The 18,037-nt window shown below is 47.5% G+C and overlaps 4 protein-coding genes across 4 annotated transcripts; 1 reads left to right on the top strand and 3 right to left on the bottom strand.

Moving 5' to 3' along the window:
* Positions 1–896: 896 nt before the first annotated feature.
* Positions 897–9,219, bottom strand: N7446_011168 (non-reducing polyketide synthase spyA; the record flags this gene model as incomplete). Its single annotated transcript, XM_058519910.1, has 7 exons — positions 897–929; positions 968–1,426; positions 1,486–1,571; positions 1,646–2,014; positions 2,078–2,731; positions 2,820–8,355; positions 8,611–9,219. The coding sequence occupies 7 exons, from the start codon at positions 9,217–9,219 to the stop codon at positions 897–899; spliced, it is 7,746 nt and encodes a 2,581-aa protein (XP_058367434.1).
* Positions 9,220–11,580: 2,361 nt separating this feature from the next.
* N7446_011167 (uncharacterized protein) lies at positions 11,581–11,859 on the top strand (the record flags this gene model as incomplete). Its single annotated transcript, XM_058519909.1, has 1 exon — positions 11,581–11,859. One exon carries the CDS (start codon positions 11,581–11,583, stop codon positions 11,857–11,859), a length of 279 nt encoding a protein of 92 aa, XP_058367433.1.
* A 1,693-nt stretch (positions 11,860–13,552) lies between these two features.
* N7446_011166 (glycoside hydrolase family 5 protein) lies at positions 13,553–14,803 on the bottom strand (the record flags this gene model as incomplete). Its single annotated transcript, XM_058519908.1, has 1 exon — positions 13,553–14,803. One exon carries the CDS (start codon positions 14,801–14,803, stop codon positions 13,553–13,555), a length of 1,251 nt encoding a protein of 416 aa, XP_058367432.1.
* A 1,367-nt stretch (positions 14,804–16,170) lies between these two features.
* N7446_011165 (uncharacterized protein) lies at positions 16,171–17,238 on the bottom strand (the record flags this gene model as incomplete). Its single annotated transcript, XM_058519907.1, has 1 exon — positions 16,171–17,238. The coding sequence occupies one exon, from the start codon at positions 17,236–17,238 to the stop codon at positions 16,171–16,173; it is 1,068 nt and encodes a 355-aa protein (XP_058367431.1).
* Positions 17,239–18,037: the final 799 nt, after the last annotated feature.

Raw genomic sequence — 18,037 nt, 5'->3', positions numbered from 1 at the left:
CACTCTCTTGTAAGGAAACAGCTTAGATTTACGCGAAAATAGCAGCGTGAAAGCTTCTAATCGTGGAGCTTCTCGGACGAGTGTTCAATGTAGCGAACCTCGAACTTTAGACCACAATAGTGCTTCCGTACGGACTCGAAGGGTCTTCACCGCGATCTTATGAATGCGAAGTACACGTTAAAGATATTTCGTAAATGGTTTAGGCTAGAATCTAGCTAAGTGGTCGGATAGAATTAATTATTATAGAACGGGACGAAGACTCGCTTTCGGGATTCGAAAAAGGTCTAATGCTAATCTAACCACCTTTTAGTATTTTAGTAAAATAACGCAAAGATTGATCTAGCGGTGGCGACGTAAGAATGGTTTAAAAGCACGGAGTTTACATCCAGGATTGGCCCGCGCACTCACCTGATTTAAACCTAATTGAACCGGTCTAGCGTTAGTTGAAATTGAAGCTTTACAATGTTTTTAGAGCTTATTAGCTAAGGAAGAAGGGAGATAGACTAGCTTTATTTTAAAAATGCCTAGTGGAAGCTTAGAAGGCATTATATCAAGCAAAGATAGATACGCTGATATTGAGCATAGGAAGACGTTTGACGGCAGTGCGGAAGGCTAAGGGGTATTATACAAAATATCAAGCGAATTTTCGAAAGTGGTATTATTAAGCAGGCCTAAAATCGTGGTGCTATATACTGTGAAAATGATAGATATATTTTGAGAGGTGACCCGAAAAAGTAGACTGGGTAAGAACATCTGAACGGGTATGGGTAAAAAGAGACAAAGTAAATATCAGTTGAGGTCAAAGCTTGACCAGTTCAGATAAAACGCGTACGTCTTTCACTAAACGAATTAAATTTGAATTTGAGGGCTAAGGACACGTTATTGAAACGCTGACATCATAATCCAAACAGAATCCGGCCCTGGGGCATCTAAATTACTGTACTCACTAGAATACATGACGGCATACAAAGTCATATGCATCCTTGACAGCAGGCCATCCAGTTTCCCGAGGATCTTCGTCAGGCCAGAGATCAAACGCATGTCCTGCCTCGTGTGGGGCTGCGAACCCAGCCTCAACGCCCTGTGAAATAAGGGCCTGGACAGTATCGCGGCTTTGCTGCCAGGGAATCAGGTCATCGCAATCCCCGTGCACGAGGAAGGTTGGCGTGCGGTATCGGCCACGCACGATTTGCGCATACGGGCTGACGGCCCGAATTTCCTCGAGTGGGGGCATTGAGAGCGCCTCCCAGTAGTCCGAGTTCTTCGCACCCATGCTGTTGGTGGCAGCTTGGGCCTTACTCGGCAGGCCACGAACAAGTACAGGCACTATTTGGGCTTTCCAGTTGTAGTGAATTACGATGCGCCACCGCGGATCTGTGAGAGTCATCCGCACACCACTTCCAGGACTAGGCTTATATCCTGCAGTCTGCACGAACATGTCAGCTGGTGTTCAGTAATTTCCTAATTCACTTCGAAACAACTCACCGGGCTATCATAGACACCTTCTAGGAGGTTGTATTCTGTATCTGGCGGCTCCTGAACGGATTTTGGATAAATAGGACTCTTCCAACCTATTTGTTGCAGTTAGCTTGGCCGTATAGAAAAGATTCATAGTAATAGAAAGGGCAGGGGCGTATGACGATACAGTCGGCTTCGAAGTTTGATGGACAATAAAATGCCAATACGGCATCTGGGGCTTGTAATCCCCTCGCAGGCGCTGTATATGCCAAAGTCATGGCCAGCTGACCACCGGAAGACCATCCAATAGCAGCCACTCGGTCGGCGTCTAGTTGTACGTCGGAACGTGCACGGTCCAGATGAGGCAATTGAGATCTTGCCCACACAAGGGCATCGCACGCGTCCGTCATTGGGCCCTGGGAAAGATTTATTTCCGGGCAAAGTCGGTAGTCGATGCTAATGGGGAGGAAGCCCCGGTCGAGTAGCGTTTTGATGTGCTTTATATGTACATCTTTTCGTGTGAGCAAAACATGTCCGCCGCCGTGAAACAGCAAAGCTAGTCAGATGAATCAATCATTAGCTGTCCTGGAGTTCAAATCTTTGACTTAGTTCCACCGACCTACTGGCCGCTTGCTGCGGACCGTGTCTTCCGCCTCTGACGAAGGGTAGTATATGTCGGCACATAGCTCGAGACCATCGACATGTTTCCAAGTGACCGTTTCTAGAGCTACACCGGCCCTCTTTGACAGATGACTATCCTTCTCGCTTTTGACAGCTGAATTGAAGCCACATATTAGCCTTAACATGCGAGACTCGGCCGTGTCGCCGCCAGTCCACTTGACATGTTTGTAGCCGGCAGCAACCAGGCTACGGTTCCAGAAGGAAGTATCAGCGAGTGCATGGCGACGGCCGTCATCAAAGAGCCACCATCCATCAAGGAGGCCGTAGACCAAATCAAACCAGTACAAACCGTTCGTAAACTCGACCAAAGCCATCACCCCATCGACAAGCAACATTTTGCGCAGATTTGCCAACGACACCGTCGCGTTGCGCGTTGCGTGGATGCAGTTAGTTGAGATAATAGCGTGATACCTGTTTATGAACCCTGGGGGAGGGTCCATTTCGACATCGAGTGTTGCGTAGCGCATGCAGTCGTATCCTGCCAGGCCCTTTTTAACAGAGTCCACAAGGGCTGACGAGATATCGGTGAAGGTGTAGGTAAAATTTACTCCACAGCGAGTTAGATGGTCGACGAGAAACCTAGTTGTTCCCCCTAGACATGGCAATTTAATCAATGTCCGTGGAAATCAAACCTAGCTACGGCCACCAGGTGTGGATACGGGAGATACGGAATAGCTTACCGGTACCACCTCCAACTTCGAGAAAATGGAAGACTTCGCCCTTGTTGCTTGCTGGAAATGCGTTCGCCATAAACTTTGCCACGAGCCGTGTGGTTGCTCGGCACATGGGAGCTAGATCGTAGACGTCTGCTACTATTCTTCGATTTTTTTTGTTGGCAAACAGTAGTGCCAGAGGGTCTACCTTTCCCGTGAGGCATTCCGCGAGCTGGGATCCGGTGACATCCAGCAGCCGATGCTCTGAAGCATGGAGAGGGAAGTCAGAAAGAATCCCCTTCAGTAGTGCCTGCGGAATACCTAGCACAAAAGGCTTGGACGTGCGTATGTAGACCAGATTTTTCTGCTGGTCGATGTATCCACCATCAGCCAGGATTTTATGCATGCGCTCAAGTAGGGGCTTGTGCTTCTCGAGTATTGACATCTCGGGCACTGCTTGCCCAACTGAAATGCACGCCAGATCAGCGCCAAGCTTTCTAAAAGCATTCGCGGTGTAGGCGAGAACAAGACGATTTTGATCTGGATACACATCGTGCCAAAAATTGGCGAAGCCTTCCTGTTTTGCAAGTTCGTCAAAGTCGCAGCGAACCTGGTCAAAACTCTCACGCACGTCAACGACACCGGAATGTTGTGGTGGATCTTCATGGCGTCGTCTGCTATCTGGATAATCGTTTGCCATCTCAGAGCTACCTGCAGATATCTGAAGACGAGTTTGGCCTAACCCGGCCAGGCGCGCGAGATCTTGGAATGTGGCTATCTTGTCAAGCTTGTGCAGGTCGATGGAGACGGAGAACAGTTTCTCAATTTCGTTACCTAGCTCAATGGCCTGCAAAGAATCCAAGCCTATATCTGCAAGATTGGTGTCTGCGCTCGGTGCCGATGGCATGTCTAGGATCTCCTGCACTACGCTTGCAAGTTGCTCAATCTGCTGGGAATCATGACGATCTGAGGGTGATGAAAACCCACTGTTAGATGTAGTATCTGGAGCATTGATGAATGACCTGCTGGGCTGCAACATGGCCGTCGTTGCTGTGTCCGAGGATGGGTCTGATATTCTCTGTGCACCACATCCTTTGTTCAGCAGATAGCTCACAAGGGAATCGAGACCGGTCAAATGTTCCATGTCTTCGATAGGTAGCTCAATAGCGAAGTGGCTGGAAAGTTCGCTAATTACTTCCATCATCATAAGAGAGTCAATGCCAAGGTGGTCCATAGATGTGTTGCCCTTTATATCAAGACGTGGAATTTCAGCCACCCTTTCCAGACAGGCACACACGTTGTTGAAAACATAGTCACGGCCAACATGAGGACCAGATCTGGAGACATTGGGCTCTGATGCGGCGAGAATGGGAGTCTGAGAGACCCCGGCAGTGGAGAATGCAGTATTGACCTTTGCTTGTGGGCTGTGATTTGGTGTTTGGTAGACATCCCGTGTTCCCCCGTTTAATCTAGATAGAACTTTCTGCAACGTGCTCAAGCGGACATTATTGAACTGAGCTCCCAAAATTAGCACCACGAGGCGCTTTGAATTTGCATCGAAAACAAAAATGTCGTTCGAAAGCTCTTTGGGTCCGCTAGGTACCAGGTTCGAAAAAATCATCCATGAAGGCGAAGATGTTGATGATGGTTTAGTGAACTCGGGGCCAAACTGCATACGTTCAAGCTTGGTGAACACGTAAACTTCATCTTCAGGACACGGTCTAATGCCATTGGCGTGAATTCCAGCAACCTGCATCCAGCTATCGACGGTCGCAGGTTGAGCAAGAACGGTATCACTGATGAATTCGGGCAACGAAGCGACCGTCCCGGCAATGTGGCCCATCTTGGCCGCAACGCTTTTAAGCCCCCGATACGGGCCGCTGTACTGGACAACACGCGAAAATATCTGATAAAGCATAGAACCTCGCACAGACTCGCTCCCGACATCTTCGTACAGTTTCTCCACTGTCTCTATGCCAATGAGTCTTTCGTATCGCGAGAATTCTCGCTCGACTGCTTCGGCATCCGTTTGCAACTCGATAATGCCCGACGTATGAGACACCGTTGTGGATCGTTCAGTATCTCTCGTACAGCTCATGACATTGAACTCCCAGCTCCCTTTACGTCGCGCACGAAGTATCATGGTAATATCCCGATCGGCCGCCATTCCAAGTGGAGAGTCAATCTGCAATTTAGAAAATTCAATTAAGGGTGCCGGATCCCATGAGACAAGCATCTTGCATGCCCTCGCAACGATTTCCATGTAAACAGTCGCGGGGCACAGAGGGCTTCCTGCAATGACATGACCAGAGACGAAGCGTTGGTACTCATCGCATAGCGGATCGATCGTGAAGATTTCATTTTCGTTGCGCTGCTCGATATGTCTCACAAGGCGTGGCGTCTCAGGCCCAGGAACAGGTGGGGCTAGAGAGTGACCTGCTGCGGGTGGTGATGATGGTGGCAGCAGCTCAAGCCAGTGCTTATTATTTTCCCACTGATATGACGGAACGCGCATGGGGTGGTATTCATCTCTCTGCACGCGATGAAATGCCCAAAATTGCGGGGTGTGGCCTATCTTCCACAGTTGGATAGTGGTATCGACAATCGCATCAAGAGCCGATGGTTTGTTGAGGCTCATGGGCAGGAAGGTATGCTCCTTGGTTTTAGAAGAGCCCAAAGCGCGGCGCGCCATATTGGTGGCGCCAGATTCAGAGCCTGCCTCTAACCATGTACATTTGCCCCGGGTACTGGCGAGTCGCTGAACAGCCTGTCCGAAGAAAACGGGTTTCCGGGTATGTTCTGCAAGGCAGCTTGCGGTTGGGTCCAGCCAGCTCGACCCATCGGAACATGTCTCAATGGATATTGTGGGCTTGTGGAAGCGAAGAGTTGATGCGAGTTTCCGAAGTGGCGTGATAAGAGGTTCCGTGAATTTAGAATGAAAGCCGTTAGACACCTGCAATATCTTGGATCTTAACTGCTTCCGTGAGACGATGTCTTCAAACTCATTGATCGCTGCTTTGTCTCCGACCAGAACATGTGAGGAGGGCCCGTTGTAGCAAGCTACCTCGAGGGAATGTCGCATGCTGGAAAGCGTCTCCAGGTCCGCTTCGACCAAAATCATGGAGCCGGTCTCCGGCCCCCAATGGGCTTTGATTAGTGAGGCGCGGCCAGCAACAAACTTAAGGCCATCTTCTAGTGATAGTATGCCGGACACGCTAAGCGCGGTAAGTTGCCCAAGGCTGTGGCCAATAACAGCGTCAATGGCGAGACCGCAGTCTATCCATGCTTTTGCAGATGCATATTGCAGGGAAAAGAGCGTCGAATGCAGAATCACGATGTCTGCAATCGGCTCAGACTGAAAGATGGCTGGATAAATCCCCGGATAACCCATGGAGTGCAGAATCTCATCACAAACGTCGAGATGCACGCGAAGCAGAGCGAATTGTTCCCAAAGCTGTTGGCTCAGACCAACGTACCTGCGGACTTGGCCCCCGCAGACGAGAATCATGCTCGGGCGAGATGGACGTTGCTCTATCGATGATAGAGACCCCGACAGCTGCCGTGTTAACTGTGCCTCCAGTGTTTCTGTATTGGATACTGCTGTCGTGTAGATATATGGCAGACTACGGTTGTGTCGTCTAGCTAAATGGAAGGCGATGCTGCTAATCAGGGATCCCTTATCAGACTTATGCTGCAGGCTTTCTCTCAGGGCTCTGCAGTATTTCTCCACGCTCGCTTTGGAGTTTGCGGCAATCAATATGGGATACTTGGAGAGCGATGCAAGCTCCATAGCACGCTCTGGAATGCGGGGTGGCTGCGCAATAATCAGGGTACAATTGCTCCCGGCTGCCCCATAATTGTTCACGCAGGCGGTAAGTAAGCCATCCGGTAGGCGAAGGTTCGACGTCGGTACAGTAATGTGATCAGGACCGAGCGGAGGGATTTTGGGGTTGAGGGATTGGAAGGAGGCTTGCTTAACGGCAGTACGATGTTCAAGTTGTAGAATGGCCTTAATCAGGCCAGCTACACCAGATGCTCCCTCCAGATGTCCAATATTTCCCTTGACTGACGACACTACCAAGTCACTTCGTCTGTGCGGCCCTCCAAAAGCATGGCGGATGCTCTCCATCTCGATCGGGTCTCCCACTGGCGTCCCAGTGCCATGGCTTTCCACAAAGGACACTTGATGAGGTGGAATTCCCGCCTGCTGTGCGGCCTTTCTGTACAACGTCTCTTGTGAAGAGGCATCGGGCACAGTTATTGGGACACAGCTGTCATTCTGGTTCACGGCCGAGCCTCCGATGACGGCGAGGATATTATCTCCATCGGCCACTGCAGCGGACAGCTTCTTTAGGACGACCAAGCCAAAGCCTTCACCGCGGCAATATCCATCGGCCATTGCGTCGAACGGTTTGCTAGCTCCAGTGGGGCTGAGAAAATGGGAAGCAGAGAGGTTCTCATAGAGGTATGGGCTGGTGAACAAGGACGCCCCGCCGGCGAGTGCTTGCGTGCATTCGTCGGCCTGCAGTGCCCGACATGCCGTATGGATAGCTACTGCTGATGACGAACATGCCGTGTCAAACGTGAGAGATGGCCCTGTCCAACCAAAGAAGTGTGATATCTTGCCGCTTAGGAAGGCACGCAGGGTACCGAGGGTGGAGAAAGCGTTGGGGGAGTGGGAGCCGACATTGGCGTCATATTCAACGGCGCATAAACCAAGATAGCAGCCTATGGCCTGACTCCGACTGGTAGGCGAATGGAAAAAGTAGCCCGCGGACTCCATGGCTTCATAAGCGCCCTGCAACAGCAGACGCTGCTGTGGATCCATAGACGCCGCCTCTCGCGATGACTTGTTAAAAAATTGGTGGTCAAAAAAGTCAACATCTCGCATAAAATTTCCCCAGAACCCCTCCTTTGTTCTCTTTCCACGGTTTGAAATCGTCTCAGGCCATCTCTCTAGCGGAACATGCTCCACCATCGATTTCCCCTTCAATAGAAGCTGCCAGAATTCATCGGGCGAGTCGGCCCCTGGGAGCTTGCAAGACATGCCAGTGACTGCAATTGAGTGTGCGGGATAATCTCGCAAGTCATCTGCTCGTTCGGAGGCTGCTCTGGCCTTACGTATGCTTGATACTCCGGCGATCTTGGCATTTCTTGGAATAGACGACAGAGCAGTATCTGTTCCAATTGCCAGCACAAATGGCACTCCGCTCATGTCAGACAGCCGCGACGCAGACTCTGAGAGGGCCAAATGCCAGTTTGAGCACTCCAGAAGTATTTCGCGAGACGCGGCCATTAATCCGACGTGTTGGGAAAGTATCTGGCCATCACTGTCCGACCGGACATCAAGCTGTTTCCCAAAGTCAACTCTCGCATGCTGCGTGCAGCTCTGAATGACCCTCTCCGGAACGCCTTGGTGATCATGTGTATGATATCGTCCAGTGAGACCCGTATCGAGCACGTAGATTCCCTCGTTTTGGAGATGCCTAGACACGTCGGGGATGCTAGATGAAGGAACTGTGATGGTTGCTTCATTTGCACTCCTGATGACCGATACGTATGCCTGTATAGGAAATGTTGTCAGCTTTGAATATGGCTCAGTGAGGAAATTCGTGCGGGTATCAAAGGCCATCCAAAAGACCAAAGCCGAGACGCATCACGCCAATGGATTCATCGAAGGTCATCAGTCCACCGGCTGTACAATTGATAATAACGAGAGAACTTTTAATATAATACACCAAAACGGTAGCGGCATCCCACAACGGAGAGTAATGATGGTTGTTCCACACTGCTAATGGACACTAACGACTTTGCTTACCGGGTCATATATTTTTAGAACATTTTGAAGATCGACAATACTATTCGGAGACTTCCACCTGACTGCCAGGCAGCCCGTCGATCCGTGCATTAAACTGTCAAGATCCACATAAGCGCCTATGGAAAACGCTACCCGCACAGACAAAGCCCCGTGTACCCCAACACTTTCTTCGTCAATGGAGGTAGCGATAGCGAGAGCACTGAGAAGCCCAGCACAGAATCCATGAACACCAGCAGCATTGGCAATGTGGTCGAGAAGTATAGAGTGTGAGGAGCCGGTCTCCCTGATATATTTCAGATAATCGCATAAATGGGAAGCTATCGTTAATGGAAGGCTGAAAATGTTGTTCCAGGTGGCATTGCTGCTGATGGCCTCCCCGGTCGAAACCCACGTCGCCAGACACTCCGCAGCAGCGAGGCCGTCGAGCGGTTCTAAAGCCTCATCGTTCGCGAGCAGCGTCTTCCAGAGCTCAGGCAACTCACTGATAGCTTCTTTAATATGAAGGAGGTGCTCATATTCCAGCAAGGAATCTCTCAGCTCCCCGAGCTCCCCGACCGAGGGCCATGTGCTGAGGGGGCCAAACGCAATCAACGAAGGAAAATTCGACATGAGGCGCGTATTGATTCCAAATTTCTTGAGCTTCGCACTTGATACGTGATTCACGGGATCTAGTGCTCAGTCCCACTGACGATATTTGTTACATTTGGTACTTGATTAAAGCTAAGTTCCCCCGTTACTTATAGTTTACTTATTGAGAACCTGTAGGTATGCCAAGCCTTTTCAAGGGAGATCGAAGTGAAGGGCTAAAATGTGGTCCTCGGATGGACACGGATACTAAAAGACCCGAGCCCCACATCAAGGAGGGTATTATGAGGGCTTGGTTTCACACGAAATACGTAAAATTGGACAAATGACGATGATATTGGAAATACTCTTAGCACTATTGGTCTTGATCAGCATGCAATGTTTCGACTTCTTTTCACTCAAATACAAACAATCATAACGACAAAGAGCTATAATATAGTCCATAGCACTTCATCTTACAGTAGTTCGATACTTGAGTTAGGGTAACCTAGGCTAGCATACTTCTGGTGTAAGTTCCGGACCCAAGGGTCTACTTTACACGGTACTGCGTGTTTTAGAGCAAAATACATAGAGCCCCCAGTCAGATTCGCTACCCCGATCTGAGAGAAAAAGAAGCGTTCATGGCCGCTATGTATGGTCGTCCAAATCCTAGACTCCGTTTGCCACCTCCACAGAATAGCATTGACATATTACTAGCGTACTTGTCTGGCCAATGCGATCATTCTATTTCTACTCATTCTATTTCTACTTGATGTGCAAATAACGGGCACAAGAAATATCCCTAGTTAATAAATTTCGGTGTCGAAAATGGTCAGAGGAGCTAGAAGCCCAAATTTTATAACATTACCTAGTCAAATCTAAATCGTCTAAAAGTACGTCCACATCGTTTAACGCATTAATTGCCTATACACCCGCACATTGACTTCGTATTTCTTAAACCTTATTGTTGATAAATTGGGGCTTGGAAGTGTGGAACAATTTAAAACCTGACTCCGTAGTCTATATTATCACGGGCCTGTGCTAACTCCACTTTGGTTTCGACAAGCTCACAGCCGCGACCTTGAAGATATAGAGTTCGCTATGTGACATATGGCCGATCATCCGAAACCTTATCCCGATGCTAACTTTTTGTACCAAGGTTGTTGATTCAGAGTTCTGATAAATATAGGTCGCTTATTACGTCCTAACTTTAAGATAGCTTGGCAGTACCTTAGAACCTAAGTCTCGTCCGACCTATCGTAATATTTTTTAGATTTTCTACTTATCTATGCTAGGATAGTAAATCTAAATATCTATATGGCGTAGTCGAGATATCATATATCAATAGAATAATCAACGTATACCTGCTCTTAGTACCGACATATTGCGGATTCACTCCAAATCCCCAATGCTAACCAACAAGTGAGATTATTAGTCTAGATTTTTATCACATGTATTCTGCATGTCTAACAATACGAGAAATATCCAATTTCAGTATAATTGCATTCTTTTGAATATTGCCAACATAAGACGGACTAGCTATGATGGGCCTAGAACATATAAAATATGATGTAAAGCAAGTGAAAACTTAATTGATTCTGTTTTGACTGTTTAATATTGCGCTTGCGGTAAGGAGTGACAAATAAACTTTATCGTTACGACTTGCCAATGGTTTAGCGGGATAGCCTTGTAAAATGTGGGGAGTATAAGCCGTGAATAGCTAAAAAGGAGCTTAAAGAGAGCACTGACGTCAGTTCTTCAGTTCAAACGAGAGCTGGCTGAGGAATACTCTATAAGCTCTCCGAGAGGAAAGCTGAACCAAGGCCGGAAATTTGGTTTAAGTCAAATATAGACCTGTTCTTAGTTCTTTACTAAATGAAACTGTCTTGGAGTCTTAGCAGTACCCCGTAAAATACTGTTACTGGTAACGTCGGGTAACGCTTGGCCTATATTGATCATCTATTTCGTCAAAGATAAAGTCTCTATTACAATAAGGAAAGGAAGAAATTATAGAGTTTTTAAGGGACCAATCACACCTATTCAGGCTTTCTGGTCTAGTGCTGGCTATGTTGGCCATAAGAGTAAGTATGAAATCGATCATAAACTTCTCATTCCTGTTTCCCATGACAACCAGCTCAATATTGATATCTCTGCGCTCTTGCCAGCACCCAAAGAGTCCACAGGAGAAGGCATCGCTAGGTCTGCATTAGAAAGTTTCACCTATCTGCTACCCACGGAAGGAAAAAATAGAAGCCGATGGTCTCTTAGGAGCCGGGTTTTGATATATGCAAGATATTGACGGGGCCGCACAGCCTTTACTGCTGGAATCAACGGATCGGGCTTTGAATTTGCGCAAAATTAAAAGACTTTTCCAAAGCAACAATACGTTTATTTCAGGAAGGAATCATGTCCGGAGAAGTCAACGATCGGTATCAGAGTGACCACATCGGCATCGTGCAGACTGAAGAGATGCATAGACCAGAGCCACCACACACCCGCACTAGCACACCAAAGATTGAGGCATTGTCCGCGGAGTCCCTTTCCACCACAGATTTACGCACCCCGCCGAATACGCCTTTCTCGTCCACTCCCGAGGGTAGTACCGACACAAATACCAGCAGAGATGACAATGGCATGTTGGTCGCGATTGAGGATCTCGACCTGTGTTTTGACGGCTCCAGTTGATACGTCCCAAGAGAAGCCAGTCCGGGCTTCCCAAAGTTGCAGTTCTTGTAACACTTTGGTTTTGGCGAAGTTATAGCCTCAAAATTGGTTCCAACTAGCCCAAGAATTTTATCGATGGTGCAGTATGTGTCAAGTGAATCCGGCGCACAAGTGGTGATATATGCCCTCGCTCTTTCTGACTCGTTAAGGCGAGCAGTTAAACCTATGTTGCAGAAGGTGAAGCAAAGACCAAACACGCTTCTGAAAATTTTCAGGGTCCATCGTGGCAAATGAAGATTACTTTGTTCCAGCTATGATGCCTAGGTGCGCTGCGGGGAGAAAGAATCGTCACCATCGCCCTCATGACATTGATCCTCTGTCACTTGGAACTCGGCGGGCCCTGCCGTGCTAGCGTGATTGCATTGAATGGATAGTAAGTGTTCTTGGAAAGCCGGAAACAATCCGTTTTGTTTTGACAGCACGGTCCCATTTCGGGCGTAATTTTGGTTGTTTTTTCCCCAGCATATTGCCGGCCGAAACATGGCCTCGCCTCTTCAATTAGCCAAAATTCTAGATGATCGTCCAGACCGTATAAAAGGTTGGTACCAGAGTTTTCTGTAAAAGTACTGGTGGTTTCTTGTTTCGGACGGTCTGTCAGTATTGGCCAGGCAGTTGTGGTCAAGTTCATTTGAATTGTGACATTCTGAATGGCATTCACAATGAGGACGTGTCCCGATCCAATATGGGTTAGCACAGTGACGATATGTCCCAGGTCATCCATCGACAATCGAGCGCGATCGGCAAAATTTCCCGCGCAGTTGTGGTTTATTTGAGCTGGGCGACGAGTTCATGTGCCAGTAACGCTCTTCGGGTTCATTTAATTGGTCACAAGACGTCTTCAGTGTCACAACATGCACGCGGATATCGAGGGGCAGACACCCGAAAATGATGTGGTATGCGACGTGCTGGGACCATTCATGATAGCGTTCGAACGCTTGGAGCTCTGCCTTTAGAAACGCTTTGGTGGCCCGTTGCTTCAGCGCCCCGACCGGCTGGTGTCCGTCGTAATTGGTACGGCGTAACTAACACAACTAGCAGTCAGGACGTCGAAGGTCGCGCAACACCACACCTGACACAGGTCTTGCTTTGAGATAAGAGGCAGTTGCACGCTTCCAGGCCGCACACTTCCACTCAAGGGTTCTATTGTCAAGCACAAGTGCAGATATACTATTTGTTTTTTTGCGGTTTCAATGAACACAAAACCAACGATTTTGTGATTTGAGACGAGGTCCGAGAGAATTTTGCTTCCGAACTTATACATGCCATGATAACCAATCCAAATCGAACGAGGCTGTGCTACAACTAGAGTCATTTTCCATATACTTCCAAGCCTTTTGATCGTTTAAATAGATCTATTTGTTGATTCTTAACTCCATTCAGGGAAACCAACTCCCACCTGCCCATCCGGTATCTTGAAACCACACAGCCCAGTTCCCGTCAAAGGCAACGAATCCAATTGTAGGCACCTAGTCAAAAAGTCTGTCACACTTCCACGGCGATGGTACATCGCTGCTCTCGTTGACTCCCCTCAATATTCCACTTCCCTTGCTTAAGATTTCATATGTAGTGGCTTCAGGAAGCCTCTCATGGGAATAGATGAAGGTGCTAGCTTATAAGAGCGAGGAAAGCCGAACAGCGAATGACATCACAGTGCTTAGCACTGGCTAGGGAAAGCACGGCTTGTCACCGGGTTGGGGAAGACCCCAGCGGCGAGCTGTTGCTGCATGTCCCACTCGGGCGCACCTTCAGTCTTCCAAGTCCAGTAGAGCCACCCGGCGCCATTCTCATATGCATTCAACTGACCCTCAATGAAGCGGCGAGCTTTGCTACGATCACCCTCAGAAAGGCTATCCACGCTGCCCTCAGATTTGTCTGTGCAGCTACCGAGCGCCTGGCTGTTCTGGAAGGTACCGTCGTAACGAGCACCAAGCCCCTTGCCGTTGAGGTACTTGGCGCAGTCGGTCATAGCGCCAGTCCATTCACCGACGATGGTCAACTTATCAGAAGTCATGACGTGCTGGTTGACAAAGTTGCAGGTAGACCTGATGTGGGAGTCGATATCCATGGCAAGAAGGCCGCTGTCAAACACCTCATATCGGTGGGTATCCATTATAACATTCCTGCCACCCGCGACATCGCTCATAAAACCGTTCCACGACTCGGTTGGCAAAAATCCATCGTGAAGGACAACGCTAGCATCCTGGCTTGCCTTTCGCGCCAAGCCCCATGAGTCATAGTAGTACTGCTTCAAGTCATCCCTGTTCACCCCGACAGGGATATTAGGCTCATTTAAGGCTTCAATTGCAGTCACAACGTCACTGTCGGCAGAGTAACGATGAATAATAGTTTCAAAAGCAGACTTCGTGCCATTAATGGTGTTACCCTGCTCCCATTGAATGACGCCACGCTTTCCGCTATTGTCAAACCCATTCTGGGAGCCAGGGGCGCCATGCAAGTCCACGATGACCTTCAGGCCTGCTGAGCGAGCCCATACAATGGCTTTATCGAGGTACTTCAGCTGGCCATTGATATATGGGTCACCATTCCGGTGCTGCAGAGCCCAGTAGCCCACAGGGACTCTAACATGATTCATTCCAGCTCCGGCTATCTGGTTGAACTCGTGAGCGGTGATGAAAGTGCTCCAGTGCTGCTCCAAGACTGTGCGGCACTGTTCGGAGCCGAGGGTAGCGCAAAGAGTCCACTCATCAACGGCACCATCGCCAGCTGAATCAAAGAGAGAGGGAGTAATCCAGGGCTCCAATACAAGCCATCCTCCGAGGTTGACACCGCGAACCTTGTCGACTCCATATTGAAAGTTAGAGTTAACACTTAGTGTAGCCTGCACCAGGGCTGCCAATAACCACAGCTCAGTGAGCGAAATCTTTTGTAAGAAATTAGAAGGCATGATGAACCTTAGTCGATCCCAATATTTACTGAGGTTGGGATTCGAAAATGAGGAAGTTCAATCTGAGTGGTCTATAGATGGAAGACTTTATTTAAGCCGTCCCACCGCGGAGCAATATTAAGACTTCCATATCTATGTTGATCCTTACGCCTTGAGCATAATCATTACCGCCTAATGGTTTTAAACCCTATTCCAAAGCCCAAGGTCGAGTTTCATCTTTCAAAGCAGTCCCGTGCTACAACGTGTATAGCGCTAGGTGAGTAAGTTAACAAATAATAGCGTATGCTACCTGTAAGACCGATCTACGATAGCTGCAATATTCGATATAAAATGACTATGTAATGCATATGAATCGCAGGTATTCACATGGTTTCGAAATTAAGGTTGAACCAGTTTCATCTGCATTTGCATCTCCTTAGGATGATCATAGAAAGAGACACTAAACGCCTTGCGGAAGAAGACGGATCTTCAATCAATTACAACATCATGAGCACACTAGCTCGTATCAAAAGTTAGAAAGCTTCATAAAAGTATCGTGCGGGTATGATCATACGATGACGGTTAGTTGAACCGACATGGGGTTTATTCGGTCCAAACCTTCGGCAGATGATCATCTGCAATCCGTGAAAATCCGGAAGACATCAGCATTGACTGAATATTTACATTACACCTCCAAAAAAGTGGGATCTTCCTTCAGAGAGTCCAAACGCAGCAAAGTTGGGTACCGAATTATGTCAAGGTTGGATCGAACAAGAAGCACATTGTGACTTCTAGATATGTATGGCGAAAACTTAGCTTCGATTAGTCCCACATGAACGCTAAGACTGGTATTACATCTACCCTAACGCATGATGATTGTATGAATGTTGGGGCACCTGAACAACCCTCCACCTCATACTTTTGTTTCATTTTCCCATGCCGTATGATAGCTATGTTCCGCCGAACTCCCCTTCAATCGCCCTAGGCAATATCTTAAAATAACAAGTGATTTGTGAGACAAACGCTTCTGTTATCTTGCTCTCAGTGGAATTTAAATCTTTATCCTCCAAACATATCAGGCTTTCTTCCTCCTAATGTGCTGATGTGCTCCTAAGAAGGCAACTCTTACCGACTCCAGTGTACCCTCGAAGAGCAGCGCTCCTCATAATTGCAGTGCATGTGCTAAGTCCTATCTCTTCCCCGCGCGACTCCTGGATTTATCCCAAAGTGAGAGACAGGTAAACAAAGAAAACCACGCTCGAATCTCTATCATGAGTACTTACAGTACAAAGGAACCTTGTGAGAAGAAATCAGCACCTAGAGGCAATTTACTAGCGGTTCTCTAATTAGTACTTCAAACAGATAACTACATTCATATTATTCTCTTTTCACAAATGTAGTCTCCTGGCTCTAAGATAATGGTAATCTGGCATAGCATTCTGCACCCAATCTTCCATCTGGTTCCCTATATCTTTGCCAAACTCCTTTCTCCATTTCTCCGCCTCTGAAGCTATATCAATAACGACTGGGGTCTTTCCTTTTAGCAAAGTCGATGAATGGTTCAATGTATCCATCATGACTTCTTCTGGAGTTTTCTGAGCAGCTCGATCTGGCAGATGAGAATTCTTTTCTGGGACTTCACGACTCCATTCAAATTTCAACTTTGTTGGATCCATCCCTATCAGCTCACAGTATTTTATCACCACCTCCGGTTGATTGATCACATCTTGTGCATCTAGGAGGAGGGGACATTGTATATTGTCGCTGTGGTTTGTAGACGAGCTTGAACTATGCTGGCAATACCAGTCATAGAGCAATCGAGTCCACTTCATTGTCGAGTTAAGTTTCAGCATAGGCTGAATCTCGTGAGGACTTGCAAATCCTTCCTTTTCCAGATCGAGCATGGATCGGTAAAATGACGGGAACGCTAGCGCAGGATGTCGTATAAGAAATGTCGGTGTCCATGTCTGCAGATACTCATCTGGTAGGACAGTCAAATTGTTCGAAGAGAATGCTCCCATAGGACCGAACCGGTCTGGAATTTCGATACCGAACGGCAGTTTTGCTTGGCCATCGTGGCCTGATAGATATTTGTTGACTTCGGCCGGGTTGGCAAACCATTGGGCATGTTCCTTTGCAAACATAATTTTCCCCTCGGATTTGGCAATTTCGGATTTGCCTTCAAGATTGTTCAGGCTTTGCTGAAATGCTCGCCGAATTCGATCAGTTTCCTCCACATTCCAATCCTCAACTGGTTTATATGTTGATCCAGTAGCCCGCCCCGTCATAAAAGGGTCCCAGAAGAAGTAACCACCTTTTTGGTTCGAGACCACTGCTGTCTGTGACTCTAAGGAAAGCATCTTCACTAGAAGATTGGATGCAGTGCGAGGATAGGTGATCAGCAATATCCTTTTGCGTTGCTCTTCGATGGCGTCATTGGAGCTGATCCCACCCATTTTTTCAAGGATGTCTCAACGATCTTATACAGATGAAGCTATCGCAAAAAATAGACAATGAACAACTGAATCAAATGAACTGAAGTGGAAGAGCAAAGAGGTACGTTGTCTTATATTTACCACAGCCCAGCCATTAACAGAGTCAGCGATTTTAGGAACACTTTCGCGCGGGGTGGCGCGAGTTACATTAACCTAATTTCCAATGGACAGATAATCCAACATAAATGAGATTCACATCCAACTGATGTCATTGAAGCAATTTGCGGTGTAATATTACCATCGGATAACTTATTGTACATTTTATCACACAACAGGTGAACACCAACGACTGCGAGAACATTTCTGAACATACCCGAATACAGTGTTTTACATCATGATAACTTCTCTGGTGTACAACAGAAAGTCTACTACATCATAAATTTTCGAAGGAGACGGATCCGAGTTCAACTACAAGGAACCTAAATCTGCTGATGGGAAGTCTAGATTATTTTGAAACCAGACTCAATCGGTCGCATTTAAATAGAGTTTTATTGCAATCACCTCCCTCCCGGTTTATTGATCATCCAACTCTGAAATTTGGATTGCCAAATAGTACATCACGATATCCCGTCGGTATTGCCCAGGTATCGTGATGTACGTAGTTATCAATTCAACAAAAATCAAATCTTGACGTCATGCCAGCAGGATTTGACATCAGTTGCGAGCTCATATTCCAGGAAGCTACTAAAAAGAATTATAATAATAAATTCCCTTTAATTATTATTTTACATACGTGGAATGGGTAAGGGTAAGTAAATGC

The sequence above is a fragment of the Penicillium canescens genome (genome assembly GCF_028828765.1).
Source record: "Penicillium canescens strain IBT 15451 chromosome Unknown utg000008l_segment0_segment0, whole genome shotgun sequence".
In the NCBI taxonomy this organism is placed as follows: domain Eukaryota; kingdom Fungi; phylum Ascomycota; class Eurotiomycetes; order Eurotiales; family Aspergillaceae; genus Penicillium; species Penicillium canescens.
This window is presented reverse-complemented; position numbering and strand designations above follow the sequence as displayed.